The 15897-nt window shown below is 38.9% G+C and overlaps 1 protein-coding gene across 17 annotated transcripts in view; it reads right to left on the bottom strand.

Annotated features, from left to right (window-relative positions):
* cnksr2a (connector enhancer of kinase suppressor of Ras 2a) overlaps positions 1-15897 on the bottom strand; it is an 85294-nt gene that overhangs the window by 12434 nt on the left and 56963 nt on the right. For 10 of the 17 annotated variants that reach the window (XM_058765117.1, XM_058765107.1, XM_058765108.1 and 7 more), the window contains 7 exons: positions 14081-14289; positions 8274-8322; positions 6896-7071; positions 6135-6208; positions 5921-6060; positions 4228-4331; positions 1878-2397 (listed from right to left, as the gene is read on the bottom strand). In XM_058765117.1, the coding sequence (XP_058621100.1) occupies positions 1878-2397; positions 4228-4331; positions 5921-6060; positions 6135-6208; positions 6896-7071; positions 8274-8322; positions 14081-14289 (1272 nt within the window). The remainder of the gene's footprint in view (positions 1-1877; positions 2398-4227; positions 4332-5920; positions 6061-6134; positions 6209-6895; positions 7072-8273; positions 8323-14080; positions 14290-15897) is intronic. The other 7 variants (XM_058765112.1, XM_058765116.1, XM_058765122.1 and 4 more) reach the window with 3 other exon arrangements.

Here is a 15897-nt window from a genome sequence, read left to right as displayed (position 1 = left end):
GGAAACAGAACCTTTCACACTTCCGCCAGGTATGAGACATAATCCTTATTATTCTTTTGTTTTTATTCAGCCATTATTAGCCTTTATACTGGAAATAAAATGTTTACCAAGCCACATCGCTTCAATCCCAGTATACATTTACCCAACTATTATCAAAAGTATTTCTAAATAAATACAACAAAACATTTTCTTGCGACCTTACGTGAAGTATTATGACAAAATGCATTATGAAGAAGAATGGGACCTGTTCTGCAGGTGCATTAGAGCTAATATTAGCATCATGCTTCATAAGACAATTTATGAGATTAATAATACACTTTTACTCAGAACTCACTTCAAACCACCATTGAGTGTTTGTAATAACTTCCTTTTGCGATCACATGTGGAATTTGGTCGTTTACTGTTGTTAAAATATGCTATTAATAGCCTTTTATATCGCTCCACAAAGTAGCATAGATGTACACATTCAACTCAAGAAAATCACATACAAATATCCTATCATAATCGTGTGTTTATTATTTTATATATAGTGGCTGTCATCAAGTTTATTTCTGCTGTGTAAAAGCCTTAACATGAATGCTCTGGCTGAAACTCACGTTGTTTGTGATGTTACAACCGCCTCTCCGTTCTTAAGTTGCCAGCTATACATTCCAAGTATGATACGCATTAGTAAAAGGATCTATTTTAATTTTTTTTTGTCTATATATATATTTATTATGTCTTTATTTTTATGACTGAAGGCCAGTATCACTGATTACAATTAATACTGATTTCCCTATAAAAAATGTTTCCCCTAATATTTAACCATTGACTATAGCCATTCAACTTTACATTATAATTAAGAGCTATCAATTTTAACATTTATTAGACTTTAAAAATAACTTCTAATTGAAGTGAACTTAAAACAATCTTCACATAAACCCATTATAATAAATGTCAAATTTATCTATCTGTGCCCCTCAGCAGAAATTGAATACAGTTATCAAACACTAAATTCTAAACTAAATACAGATGAATCCTTAAAACCATAAAAGTTATTGATTTCCTCTTTTTTTCTTTTATTCTTGATGAACAGACATCACAGCAGCTGGTTATTAGGTTGTTTTGGCTGATATTTCGTGGATCTGACGCGCATCGTATTTTCTCTCAACTCTCATCACCTTTTCTGACCCACTTCTAGGATATTCCAGGACAGTTTTGAAAACCATTTCAGAGACATTTTCTTAATGTAACTCATGTATAACATATTACATGCATGCACAGTTTTATGGCAGCTTTAATCGCCTTTTTTGTACCTTCATGACTTAACTGATCACGACATTTGATATGAAATGATACAGGCTATGTGGGCGCCGGAACCTTTGTGCGTGTATTGAAGAGCACGCGCTGCGAGCACAGTACTGTTTCCGCGCTCCTTTGACTCGCGCCTGACGCTGAAGTGAAGTTGAAGTGCGCGTCTGAAACATCTCCCGTTTGATGTGCTCGTAAAGAGATTCTGCGACTGAATAAATGCACTTCTTGTCAAGAAAAAAAAGACAGAATTAGCAGTTATGAGTGGGGTGGCCATCCCTAGGCTAGGTTAAATAATTTTAACGCGTTAAACTGAAAAAATGAATTGCCTGCGTTAATGTGCTAATTTTGACAGCACTAATATATATATATATATATAATAAAATATAAAAGTAATAAATATAAACAAATTTATATATAATATTATTTTATTTACTTCTATAGACCTAGACAATATACATATATATATGTATATATATCCCAAGACCCAACCCAAGTATCAGCGGTTTTGAGATATATTATATTTTGGGGATGATATATGCAGTATATTATATATATCTTATGATTTTGAACCACTATTGACCCACCGTTATTGATGCAGTGTGAACGGCTGAGCTCCCTACGGCTGGGGTCCCGCTGTTCTGCCATGCTGGCGGAGGGTGTGAGGAGGGCATGCAGGCCACTATCCCGAGGCAAAGTGAAGCTGCGGGGTTTCCCGGCTGCATTAACAGGGTCTCGGAGCCTCTCCCCTTCAAGCATTGGGAAGGGACCGTAATGTTCCTGCATCAGTGTGCGTTGGGCAGGCAGAGTGGATTGGCGGCGATATTCTGGAGAAAGACCTGCCCCTGGCTCGCAGAACACAGCATCCTCTAGGGGCAGGGTCTGCAGGTAGTGGAGGCCTGAGCTGGTCAGAGGGGTTTCAATCAGGTCCTGCCATGAGCGCCGCTGGCTGGCGGACTTCCGAGCTGGGGAACCTCCTCCACTGCTGCTTCCACCTTGCGGTTCGGAGCGGTACTCCTCGTGAGAGGAGCGAGACTGTGAAGTTTCTGTGGATGAAAGGCGGCCGTGCTTGGGTTCTAGGTAAGGACTGGCACAACTCACCTGGTTCTGTGTGAGAGAAAAACATGAACATTTGGTTAAACCCAAGTATCTGCTAGATTGTAGGAGGCTTTTACACAACATCGCTCTTATTCTCAGGGGTGCCAGCCATCTTTTTTTGTCTTACAGTATTTGGGGTACCAAAGTCAAAAAAATTACCGAAAGGAAAGGAAACACCAAGTACGACTGATTTTGATGCTCATCATGTAAGTACATTTTCAAGGGTATAAATGGTTCAAGCCCCTTAAAATTCACTAGGCTTAAAAATCATGAATGGACACATTGCTTTTGCTCTTCTGCACGTATCACCTTCAGGCAAAAGGCAAGAATAAAATGTGCTAATGAAGAAACTCAGAGAGTAGACCAGGCCCCTGAATACCCGCTCTCATCTAAGACAGGCAGATGAATAATGAACAAAGAGAGAGCTCTGGTTTCAGTGAAAACTGCCGAATATAGAAAAATGAAGGAATAGGGGACAGAGGAGTGGAGGGAGAACCTGAAGCTGTGTTAGTGTGAAATTAGACTCTGAATATGGGCCAACTGCTCTTCCAGCTTTCAACCAATTGGCAATGTTCCAAAAAAACAGGTTTAATTATAGTTGCAATAAAACAATAGACAGAACGATAGAACAATAGAATGACAGACAGATAGATAGATAGATAGATAGATAGATAGATAGATAGATAGATAGATAGATAGATAGATAGATAGATAGATAGATAGATGATAGACAGATAGATAGATAGATAAATAGATAGAACTATAAAATGATAGAACAATAGAATGATAGATAGATTAGAATGTTAGAACGCTAGAAAGATAGAACAACAGATAGAACGATAGAACGATAGATAGATAGATAGATAGATAGATAGATAGATAGATAGATAGATAGATAGATAGATAGATAGATAGATAGATAGATAGATAGATAGATAGATAGATAGATCTATATCGAAGATAGATAGATCGAAGATAGATAGATCAAGATAGAAAAACAGTTAACAACGTCAGTCTCGCCTAATTCGTTTCTCTATGGGAACAATGTGTGGAGGAGAAATGGAGGGGCCTTGTAAAAGGAAAAAGAAAATCTGAAGGAAAGAAAAGCATTTAATTCATGTCTCTTTGTTTGCTCTTAAATAAAAGTTTTGCTGCTGTGTGTGGCCTCTGGCTGACCTGCCCTGCAGTCCTGCACTGAAAATACACAAATCACAGTGACTCTAAACCAGAACACACAAATTAAACCACACACATTCAGGAATGCATACACATATAATGGCATATAAATATTAATATAATAATAATAATCTATATGCTTGATTTTTTTTTTCACATTACATTGAGTTTTTTTTTACAGTGATGAGAATTGTCATAGAAATCTTAAAAATAGGCTTTGTTTTCTTCACAAAACAAATAAAGAATATATTTTTATCTTTTGATTTTGTGTGAAATATTACTCAACGATTAATATGACAGGTTTCATAAGACTTGCCAAAAAGGAAATAAATATCCGATACTGTCTATCATGACCACAGGGTAAATGTAATAGTGACTCACAAAGACTGAGAGATACATAGAGAGACAGAGAAATAACACTCAATCTCATCGCATCTCTACAGTGGGCTCAGAGATGAGGTGGTCTGACTCATTCACACACACACACACACACACACACACAGTCACTCAGTGACATGGTAAGGCCAGGTCTGGGGGACGGCACTACAAAACAGCTCTTTTACCAATGCCAAATGTCAAGCATTATGAAGCCGTGCTATTGTGTGGGATTACACAATGAGAGGGAGCCATGTGTGTCTGTGTGTGTGCTGGATGCTGACTCACTGAGGGTGGCCGTGGGTACGTGTCATAAGGGGGTGGTGGGCTGTCTTGCTTGGGCGTCGAGGGCGTCTCATTGTCTTCGTGTTCACTTTCACTCCAGTAGTCTGCTGGAAGAGAGAGGAACATGCAGGGAGTCATTAGCTTGTTGCAAAACATTTCTATAAAGTAAACAATAATTAAATTAAACCCTCAGAGATGTGGGGCACAAAGACACATGCAGGTTTTTCAATGAGAACCTGCAGTAAAATGCTCTACTTCAGAGTCCCTAGGCCTTCACTATAGTCTACCCTGATTTGTGATGTCAAAGGCAGGAAGGAAAATCCAAGAGAAAAGTCCATTTTAAAGGGCTAGTTCACCCAAAAATGAAATGTCCTCTCATTATTTACTCACCCTTGTGTCGTTCCAAACCCATGAGACCTTTGTTTATCTTCGGACCACAAATTAAGATATTTCTGATGAAAGCAGAGAGCTCTCAGACCCTCCATAGACAGCAACACAACTTGTTCCCAGGTCCAGAAACGTAGCAAGGACATCGGTAAAATAGTCCATGTGACATCAGGGGTAATTAACGACAGAATTTTCATTTTTGGGTGAACTATAAGCTTTTAAAAGAATCAGGTACTGTCAAATCATCAACAAATCCATAAAAATATTACCTGCCAATTTTGAATGACAAATGGAGAACTTTTAAGGACTTGATGGTGTAATTACAGCATCTACCAGCAGGGGGTAACCAGCTAACCAGCCAAACCTTGACTTCTGTTGTGGACTTGTGAATCAGTTTCTCTGAAACACACCTACTTTCCTACCTTTTTTTTTGTCTTTTTTTCTGTATTGGGCTATTTGTTTTAGACATCTCAACATCCTATGAAGATGATTTAGGAAATGTTTAAGTCAAACATTCACCATAAAATCTATTTTGCAAATGCATTTTATAGACTTTACTGTAAATGTCTATGTTCATGTAAATGTCATCTGTGAAAGTTTTTAATATTTCGTAACTTTTTATCAAAATTTCAATATATAATATACAATATATATATATATATATATATATATAACCTTTCAGTGAGACTGGCAAATGTATGCCAGACCTCTCCAGTCCGCTCCTCCTCCATTGACTGCAAGCTGACCTTCATTTTTGAGTGCAACACCCTCACCTCAAAAAACTAATCAACAACCAATGGATAGAACCAAGTTTGATAATCTATTACACTCGTATGTACTTTACAATTCAGTGCGACTTTAACTCACAACAATACTCAGAGATGAGAGATGGAGTTTGAGATGCTCCACACATGATAAAAAGGATAAATAATAACTGTTTGTGTTTGTGAACGGAGGTGCTCTGAGACAATTAATAATTTAATGAAATGATTAAAGAGCCTATATTTAACCTGCATTGCATGTATTTATTTAATTGAATCACAGCATTTGTAAATTCACAATAGCATTATGCTATGTCTAGTAACACGTTTCATGGATTCCCGTCTGTGGAATGCGCCACTTCTTATATTTTGCCGGTTACTCGACTCAGGCAAAATGCAATCGAGGATTTTTTAAAATGGAGTACTCGAATTGAATGAAGGAATCATGACAGCCATACTTTTCAGACACTAATATTGAAAGCAACTTCAAGACACACGTATTTCCTGGGAATCGAACCCATAACCTTCCTAACTACAGCAATTCTCACCCTGTTCTTGACGGATTCGCTCTCTTTCTGCGTAGCCGGCAGCCGCCATGTTGAGACGACTCAACCATCTGTTCATATCGTCCACGCCGTCTGCTGCGAAGTAGAAGCTCTTGATTTTAGGATGGCACGCTTTAAACGCACTGTGTAGGGAGTGAAGACACAATAAGAATTCCCAAGCATCATCATCATCTCAAAAGTTTGTAAAGTTACTCACTATTTTTTGCGACATTCACTGGCTCTGTCGATCTTAAACTCAGGGAGGCTGACAAACCCTTCGGCCTTCTCATCCTACAAGGTGGAAAAAAGAAAGAGAGAGGATTGTGCAGACATTTCACCCCACTTACACTCATCTGTAATGTCATTACATCCTCGTTAGGAGTTACATCTCCTTATTCTTCTTTCTTTTTCTTGGTTCATTCCATTACTTTTTTCCCCAGCATTATACTGCAGCAGCACCGTTGACAGGAGCTCTGCATAAATAAATGAAAAGCATAAATTGTTGTGGCTCTCTGTAAGCCTGTCTGTGTTTACAAAACCCACACAGTAGAAGATCATCAATTATAGCAGAGCCGGACTATGTTGCAGGATTCTCAGTGGACCAAAACCAGGCCGAGAGGAACCCTCCCCTCCCCATACTTCCTCCGAAACCCCCAGAACGGCAGCCGAATCCCACACCCTGGCCGTGATAAAAAGCGAAAACACTGAGGGTAATTAATCAAAAGCGAAGGAGCAAGGGAACAAGTACGGGAGGGAAAGGGAGTGTTTGTTGGGAGAAGTTCCTTATCTTCATTACAGCAACAGCGTGTGTAGAAGACTGTTTGTTGGGGTAGATGAGCATTAATCTTGTTCCACACAAGAGGGTAAAGCCGGCACCAATTAAAGTCTCATCTCTAGATCGATAAAGTTTCTGCTGCGCTGGTGGATATGAGAAACAACAAAGACAACTGTATTGGCCAAACACGCACACACACTCACCTCTTCGTTCATGTACCAGTACAAGCAGGCGTCCTTCAAAACAAACCAGTACTTCTTCCATTTCTGCGAGAAATAGCTCTTTGCGTCCTTCTTCTTCCACAGCCAGCCCTCACAGTCTCCACGACCCAGGTCCTTACAGGAGATTCTTCTCTTACTGATGGAGGACAGTGGGGCTGCTGAATGCCATATAAGAGAACAGTATGTGTTAATAACTATTATAAAATTAATAGTTCAGAATCCTGATTGAGTAAAGCTGTTGTATAATAGCATCATCAGTTCATTTCTGTATTAAAGGGATCATTTACTCATTGTCAACTCATTCTTCAACTCATGTTGTTTCAACCCAGTATAAGTCTCATTCTTTTGTAGACCACAAAAGGACATGTGCAGGATGTTCATGCTGCTCTTTTCCTTATAATGAAAGTGAATAACGACTAGTAAACACCCCAAAATGGACAATCAGTTTGGCTTGTGCACTATACTTCTGAAGCCATATGATAACTTTGTGTGAAAGACAGGCCAAAATTATGACAATTTTGAAAAAGTTTACCCAATCATACCCAGCTCTCAATTCTCATTCAGCATTGAATAAGCACATTTTTAAACTTGGCATGACTGATTGTGAGACTCGTGAGAAGAAATGTTGGTTATCAGTTATGCCAAAACTAGCATTACATGTCTCTATGCACCATATTTGTGAATGTGAATAAAATTTAAAATTAATAAATCTGTAGCGTGACCATCTCATTTTGTATTTGACAAAAGAAAGAAAGTCATATAATAAGGGCAAACAATTTTCATTATTGGGTGAACTGGTCTGTTACTATATTGATTATCAGACATTAACAACCTCTACTATGTGCCATGGCTAAGAACATCTCCTACTTGTAGCAAAATGATTGTAAAGCACAGCCACTTATGGCTTATTATTTTATTATAACAAATTGTAATATTTTTAAGTGAATGGGCAGAAGACTTCAAACTGATTAGAATAGAAAACATTCCTGAAATACATTGAGTTTGTAACTTGATTATGTGCTATTTTAGTTGTACTTTGGTTTAAAAGCTCAGTCTCAATCATAGTGAGATTGTCAATCTCAATCATCAATTCTTTCAGGCAGCAATGTACCATTTTTTGAGGATATTTACTGTCATAATAGTCTTGCAACTTTAGAGGTCTTTCCACTGTTAAATCTAAGGAATGCACTAGGCAGCTGCCAAAATGTGTTAGAATGCTTATAAGTATCATGAAATTAACTTTCTTTAGTCTTTTAGGTTTATGTTGGTGCAGGCAACATTATGCAGGCAAAATATACAAGCAGTGTACGCAATGAAGACAATGTTCCCAAATATGAGAATAAGAAAGATAAGTGATCACCTTTACTCTTTTTCTTGGTCTTGGATAGCAGAGAGGATCCCTGGAATGTCTGTCAAGAAAAGTAGAGGACACAACATAAATACAAATAAAAATACACACACACAAACACACACATATGCATTTTTTTGTATTTATTCATAAATACTATACAAATACATTAGAATTACATTGAAATATATTTATACAAGATTTAAGAATAAAAACAAATGGAGAAATGTTGGGAAATACAGCAGGAGGAAGTGAAACGAGACAAAATTATCGGTCAACACATCCATTTCTCCTGAGTGGAATCACATGGAGGAAATGTGTGAACATAATGATCTCCGAGCATCAATCCTTCACAAAACAAATTAAAATCAGAGGCGACATCTGAGAAGATGAAAGCGCGAGAGCCCAAACAGCCAAGAGAGAAGGAAGACGGGAAGAGGCATAGAGAGAAAATAAATAAGATTTCTAACATCCTTGGCCCGTGTGTTTATTGAGCAGTATTTCTCGGATGAGCACGCCCAGACCAAGAACATATTTATGTTTGCCCTGTGGCAATTCTCTTCTGTGAGGAAACTTCCTGCAAGCTTGAGCATTAAATTAGAGGTAAACTTGCGTTGCCATGCATCTATTAGCAACAGTATGGAGAACACACTGACAAGCATCACGCTAATTGATTTATTGATATGTGCCTGAGGGAAGTTGCCCTGAAGCCCAAGAGGTATAACTGAAATTGATTAATGGAACAGGTTTAGAAACTCAGTCAACCGGTTCATAGAATGTCTTTATTTATTTAGGAGTTTCTGAATATACCGTGTCCACTTCTTGAAGATGATTTTCTGTTTGTGCCATTATCGGTTATTCAATAAAAATGGTAATTGTCTCAGAGACCCAAGTTCGAGTCCAGGGTCCCTTTCATTCTCTTTTACTTCACTTTCCCATAAATTAAAGCCCAAAAAATATAAAATGACAAAAAAGATGGTTTTCCCAGCATTTCACCTCATGACACAATTCAATGTCAATGCAATTCTCTCCCAAAGCGCTGTGGGAATCTCCTCCCAGAAGGTGTGAATCGCGATTGGTGTGTGAATTGGAGCAAGTTGTGAGAAACACTTAAGACGCAGCAAGAAAAACTTCCCTAAGGATTCAACACCTAGACATGAACAAAGCAAAATGATATAGCAGTATATGACACAGCAAATATATCAAGAAACAAAATAGGCATATACTAAGCGGATGACATAGAGGGACGGACGCCTACAGGCAATACCCAACCTTGACTTTCAGCAATTGACTGCATTTTTAATATCAGTGAAGAAACAGGGGGAGTGGGGGGTCTTGCTGAGTTAAAGGCCTTGCTGAAATAATGCCGTCAAATGACATCCAAAGTTGCTTGAAATGATCACTGGTAATCACTGAAAATGTGTAGGGATTGAAGAGCAACTTTTACAGTGACTAGGAATCGCGTAACAAGCCTCATTCATGAAACATAAGCAGAACAATATCTGTCAATCGTTCTTGTGTAGGAACGCTTTTAGGAATGACATGCACAAAAATTCTCTTTGCTTGGGTTTCATGAATAAGTCTAAATGTTGAGGAACTTCAAGCTCTTGAACAAATCCTACAAGACGTGAACACGAGATGTGCATCAGCAAACCGAGTCCAAAGATCTTCTAAACTTCATTTCTTATGCCTCAGGGGTCACAATCTTCCGAGAGCGATAGAGCATTATGGGACAACTATGACCCGTGTGACTCGAATAAACACAGTGGTTACATCTCAGAACGTGGCATGAATATGGTTCTGGCTTCCTACAGTTTCTTCTGGTTGCCTTCTGCTATGGTGAAATGGTTCTGTTCATCCAATCTCTCAGTCTCTGATGTTGAGGGTCACTCTCAGAAACTAGTGAATTTGTTCTATTGTTCACTAACACATTGCCCTAGATAGCATGCTAAGATCTGCCATCAGGCTACAACTGAATGCCACATGGCAACACAGGCTCTCAGTTCACATGACATATGGTACAAACCTTTTCCGCTGTGATATCAACAACTGACATATGCTGACATATGCTCCATGTGATGGCCTTAAAGCATTGCATTAACCTAAAAGAAACCTGTAAGTAAGCAGTGCCTTCTCTGGAGGCTCTTGTAGTTTTCAAATTATGTAATGATGGCAATGGGTTGCTCAAATGAATAGGACTGAAGGCACTGGGCTGTGTCTAAAGTGTTATGACAGTCAGGCAAAACACTTTTGTGTGTGTGTGTGTCCGGTCGACGGAGTGAGTGAGCGTTCTCCTTGAGTGTGAGGTCAGTGTGCTGGCATTGTTCAAACAAACTACAGCTCTCTTATCAGACTGCAACGCAGGCAATAAAACACCACTGTAAACAATAGTGCTTAATGCAGTTACACTGCACATACCAACAGCTGCAGGCTTATTAAATCAACGCCATACAGCGTGGTCTCTCCTCTCGGCTTTTCTTGTATCATCTCATCGCATCTTCTCATATGGCATCTTATTCATCTTTCATCTTAATTGACCTTCTCTTTTAATATTATTCTAATATTGCTATCTCATCTCATCTCCTCTTTTCTTCTTTCCTCTTCTTGCATCTCTTCGCATATTCTCTTCTCACATCTTTTCTTGAATCTTCTCTGATCTTCTCTTCGTATCTTAGCTTCTCTTTTCATTTTGCTGTCTTATCATGTCTTGTTTCCTCTCATCTCTTCGCGCATCTTCTCTTTGTATTTAATTTTGTCTTACCTCTCATCTTACCTCTTCTCATTAAGTTTCATCTAATTTCTTCTCTCATCTCCTCTAGTTTTGAATGTTACCTTCTCCATGTTCCATCTTGCCATGTCTTTTCTCGTCTCATCTCAGCTCATATCGTCTTTTCTTTTCTCCTCACACCTTAGGTTCTCTTCTCATTTAATTTAATCTCTTCAATTCTCATCTTGCCTCTTCTCTTCCGATTGTTTCATCTTTTCCATCTTCTCTTATTTCATTTCGTTTAATCTCATCTAATCTCCTCTCAACTCTACTAGTTTTGAATGTTCCTTTCTTCAGTCCCTTCTCTTCTGGTCTCATCTCATATTGTATCTTCTTGTCTCATCTCACTTCTCACGTCCTACATTCTCTTCTTATTTCATTTTGTCTCTTCACGTCTCAACCTGCTTCTTCTCTTCTGATTTTGTCTCACTTTTACATCTGTTCTTGTCTCATCGTGCACTCTCTTCTCCTTTTGCATCATTTGGCATCTTCTCTTCACATTTGATTTTATATTGACTCTTTTCATGTCATCCCTTCTCTTTTTGCATCTTTCCTTCTCATTTTGTCTCTATGGGTCTCGAATAATCTTTTCTTGTCTCACACCTCTTCTCACATCTTACATTCTCTTCTCATTTTGTCTCTTCACTTCTCATCTTGTCTTTTCTCCTCTCATTTTGCATCATCTGCTAATGTCTCTCTTCTTTTTCCATATTCCTTTCTCTCCATGTTTAATCTTGTGGTGTCTCTTTTCTTCTGGTCTCATCTCCTCAAATCTTATTTTCTCTTCTCATTGTCTCTTCTGTTCTAATCTTGTTTCATCTCATCTCATCTCATTTCACCTCTTTTCTTTTTGCATCTTACCTTCTCTTCTTGTTTCATTTCATCTTGTTGTGTCTCTTCTGGTCTCACCCTGTCTCTCCCCTCCCCGATAATCATGTACAACCCAGAGTGGTATATGCAGATTATAAGTTTGTAAAGTTTCTAGCAAAGTTCATGAGCTAGAGAGAGAACAATAGCAAGAGTGCTGAGACCAGCATTGGTTCTGGTCCAAACTTATGGTGATGGAGTGGTCAGCAGAGTTCTCCCACCCCAGCATACCCTTTATCCCAGATCAGGTCAGAGGACACACATACATCACCCTGCTGAGGGTGTCTATAAACAGAAGCCGCAGGTAAGATACACTGTGAAAGTCGCTCTTACGCAACACTGTAACACCCCAGCAGGGATCTCACAGTGGCACCTTTCACACTTCTTCATGAGGACCTATAATTAGATCTCATTTTGGAAAAAAAAATAGAGAACTAAACACATGCAATCACTTCTCATGGTTTGACGGACATATAAAGCACAACATATTGACATGAAAACAGCACATGGCCGAGTCTTGGCCAATCACAGTTCTGTTTCAGATGGAGCTCGGCCAATCACGTCACTCCGTGCCCTGTGACAGATGACAACATGACTTAGCCCCGCCCACCCCCACAGAACCACCATCTGCCTACTCAGCATCCATATGCACACTGTGACACACCACTGCGAGTCACTTTTCCCTGGATTATTAGTTTTCCCTTGGTGTTTGTGTGTGTGGTTATGGCTGTGTCGGTGTGTGTGCACTCAAGAACATCGGCTGCCACGTTCCCTCTTAAAAATGACAGCTAGATCTCACCTCCACTCCTAATAACTTCACACATAGGACGGCTGGTCTCACTGAGAAAACCCACTCACCCACACACACACACACACACACACACACACACACACACACATACACATACAGTATACACAGGGCTGAGCACAAACTCCCACACACCTCCACGCTGACTAAAGGTAGAGGACTAACACTCTCATTATATGCACACACACAATCACACACACACACACACACACACACACACACACACACACGCACGCACAAACACTCACCTAGCATGTGGGCGCAAGTATACATTCTCCTTCTGCACACCATGACCTGGTGCTTTCAATGAAAACTCTTTATGTAAGACTCTGCCTGCAGTGATCACAGAACCTTGATCGAGCAAAGAACCGGTGAAAGCAGCCAGGCCTTGAAGAATAACTCTTTATTACTTTGTTTGAGCAGCAGAAAATAAAAGGAACACAGACACTGTGCGATATTCCTCACAATCTCTGAGTTTAGCCTGATCCAGACTGTCACGCTCAAAAAGAGACATTCTTAGACAAAGAGAAAGAACCTGATTGAGACATGTCAGATAAAAGGCACACATACTACCACTCAATAGCAAAGAACCTTTTGTAATCGCACAATGCAAAAAAAGTTTCTTAATCAGTATTTTTGTCTTGTTTCGCAGGTAACATCCTTAAAACATGAGCAATGTTTTTGAGAAGCAAAACTGCACAAGATATTTAAATTTTTTAACAAATGTATTTTTATTAATCCATTAATCCAAAGTAAATATTTTTACAATTCAAAATAACTTTTCTATTTGAATATATTTTAAAATGTAATTTATTCTTGTGATGGCAAAGCTGAATTTTAAGCAGTCATTACTTCTTGTTATCAATGTTGAAAACAGTTGTACTGATTAATATTTTTGTGGAAACAGTGATAGATTTTTTCAGTATTCTTTGATGTATAGAAAGTGGAACAACATTTATTTGTAATAGAAATGTTTTGTAACATTATAAATGTCTTTACTATCAATTTTCATCAGTTTATTGTCTCCTTGCTGAAAAAAAGCATAAAAACTCAACTAAAAAAAAAAAAAAAAATGCTCTAGCCTCAAACATTTGAACAGAAGTTTATCTCTTTAAAGGATATTTTAGGAAATACATTGAAAAACAAGACAAAAATATTTACAGTCCAACTTTATTGGTGGCTGCAAAAGAATGTCCCAACTTTAAATCCAAAAAACCAATCACTTTAATATATAAGTTTTGTTACTGAAACTTAAAAGTTTTGGAGATGACATACGCAGTATTTGCATGACTACAAACAGCACCGCCAAAATGGCCGCAGAATAAACCAACTCCCTTCAGAGGACTCAGTTCACATGGCAGAAAACATACTACTTACATGGTAAAGAGAGGTGGAGTCTGGGTTAGGCGTGTTCATGGATTCCTGACGGAGCACCTCCATTTGGAGGGTGGGGAGGAGGGCGTAGTGGGTGGGGCTCCCGCTCTTTTCGCTCTTCTTCTTGCCGCGTTTTCCCGTGTCTCTCTTCATGCTGCGCCCAGCCAAATCAGCGGCCTTCTCATCACTTACATACCGCAACAGAGAGTTTTCTGAGAGGGAGAAAGAACAATATCTTTAATAACAGTAGCTGACAGTCCCAACACAAGTCTTCAAAACTTCTGTTTCATGGAAAAAAGGGTGAGGGTTTCATATGGGTTTAAAAATATGAGGGTGAGTAAATGATGACAGGATTTTCATTTTAGGTGAACTATCCCTTTAAATTCATTTTTTCCAACATCACCATTTTTTATGGTTAATCGGGCATTATAGATTTTGACATGTTCAGTAAATCAAAATTACATTTGTACATCTAGTCCTTCTCAAACAGTACGCCCATTTTCCAGGCTGCACTGTGTCAAATCACTGAATAAGCTCGCATCAGTATTCCATCAATCAAGCATCCCAAGCCCCTCTCGAAATACTCCAAACCACAGTTGGCCAATCACAATGATTCATTCCCTCAATAGAGGTCTATCATTAACACTACTTAAGCCTGTACACTCTTCCCAAATCAGTCGAATCCAATCAAACTCTATAGGCTTATTCTTGCCTAATGAGCATAACAAGCCGATTGGTCACAGCCATATCAGCGAGCCAAAGCAACGGGCTCCCAGCAGTCCCGATTTATGCTCGTCCTTTGATTTAGGAACTACCGCAGCCATTGTTGGGTTTCCCCTCTCCCACGCCCATGTCCATCGTTGCCTGGCAGCAGCCAATGGGACGTGAAACACTCAGGAGAGCTCCTGTCAGAGTTTCCATGGCAACAGCATGCTTCCAGAAGAAGTTCCCTCTTCTTTACGGCTCGGCTTCCCTCACACTGATGGAAAAGTTGAAGAGGTGGCAGATTTTAAATTGCATACCGTACGTTCATCTAGACAGGGTACACAACCTCGCAGAGTCATTATAAATCATTATTTAATTAATTGTAACTTCTTGAGTTTCTTGAATGAACTGCAGAATAAAAATGGACAAGAAGTAGATGGATCTAAAATATCAGTCTGGATGATCCATCAGTAACAATGTACCTTTGTGTAGGGCTGCACAATTAAATGGATAGTTCACCCAAAAATTTAAATTCTGTCATTTATTACTCACATGCTTGTCATTCCAAACCTGTAAGACCTGTAAGAACACAAATTAAGTTATTTTGGAGGAAATCTGAGAGCTATCTGACCCTGTATAGACAACAATGTAACTACCATGTTCAAGGCCCAGAAACATAGCAAGAACAATGTTAAAATAGTCCAAGTGACATAAGTGGCTCAACTGTAATTTTATGAAGCTACAAGAATACTTTTTTTTGCGCAAAGAAAAACAAAAATGACGACTTTATTCAACAATTTCTTCTCTACTGTCTCTTCTGTATCAGTCTTCGACGCACCTTCCGAGAGTACCACGATGCATGCTATTTTACCGATGTCTTTACTACTTTTCTGGGCCTGGGAACGTTTCAGTTGCATTTCTGTCCATTCAGGGTCAGAAAGCTATTGGATTTCACCAAAAATATCTAATTTGTGTTCTGAAGATGAACGAAGGTCTTACAGGTTTGGAACGACATGAGGGTGAGTAATTCATTTTCATTTTTGGGTGAACTATCCCTTTAATTTCATAAATATATGCACTGTGAGTGAGCACTGAGTTCATTTACACATGAGCAG

This window comes from Onychostoma macrolepis, chromosome 24 (genome assembly GCF_012432095.1).
Source record: "Onychostoma macrolepis isolate SWU-2019 chromosome 24, ASM1243209v1, whole genome shotgun sequence".
NCBI lineage: Eukaryota > Metazoa > Chordata > Actinopteri > Cypriniformes > Cyprinidae > Onychostoma > Onychostoma macrolepis.
The sequence above is the reverse complement of the archived record's forward strand: the minus strand, read 5'-3'. Positions and strand labels throughout refer to the sequence as shown.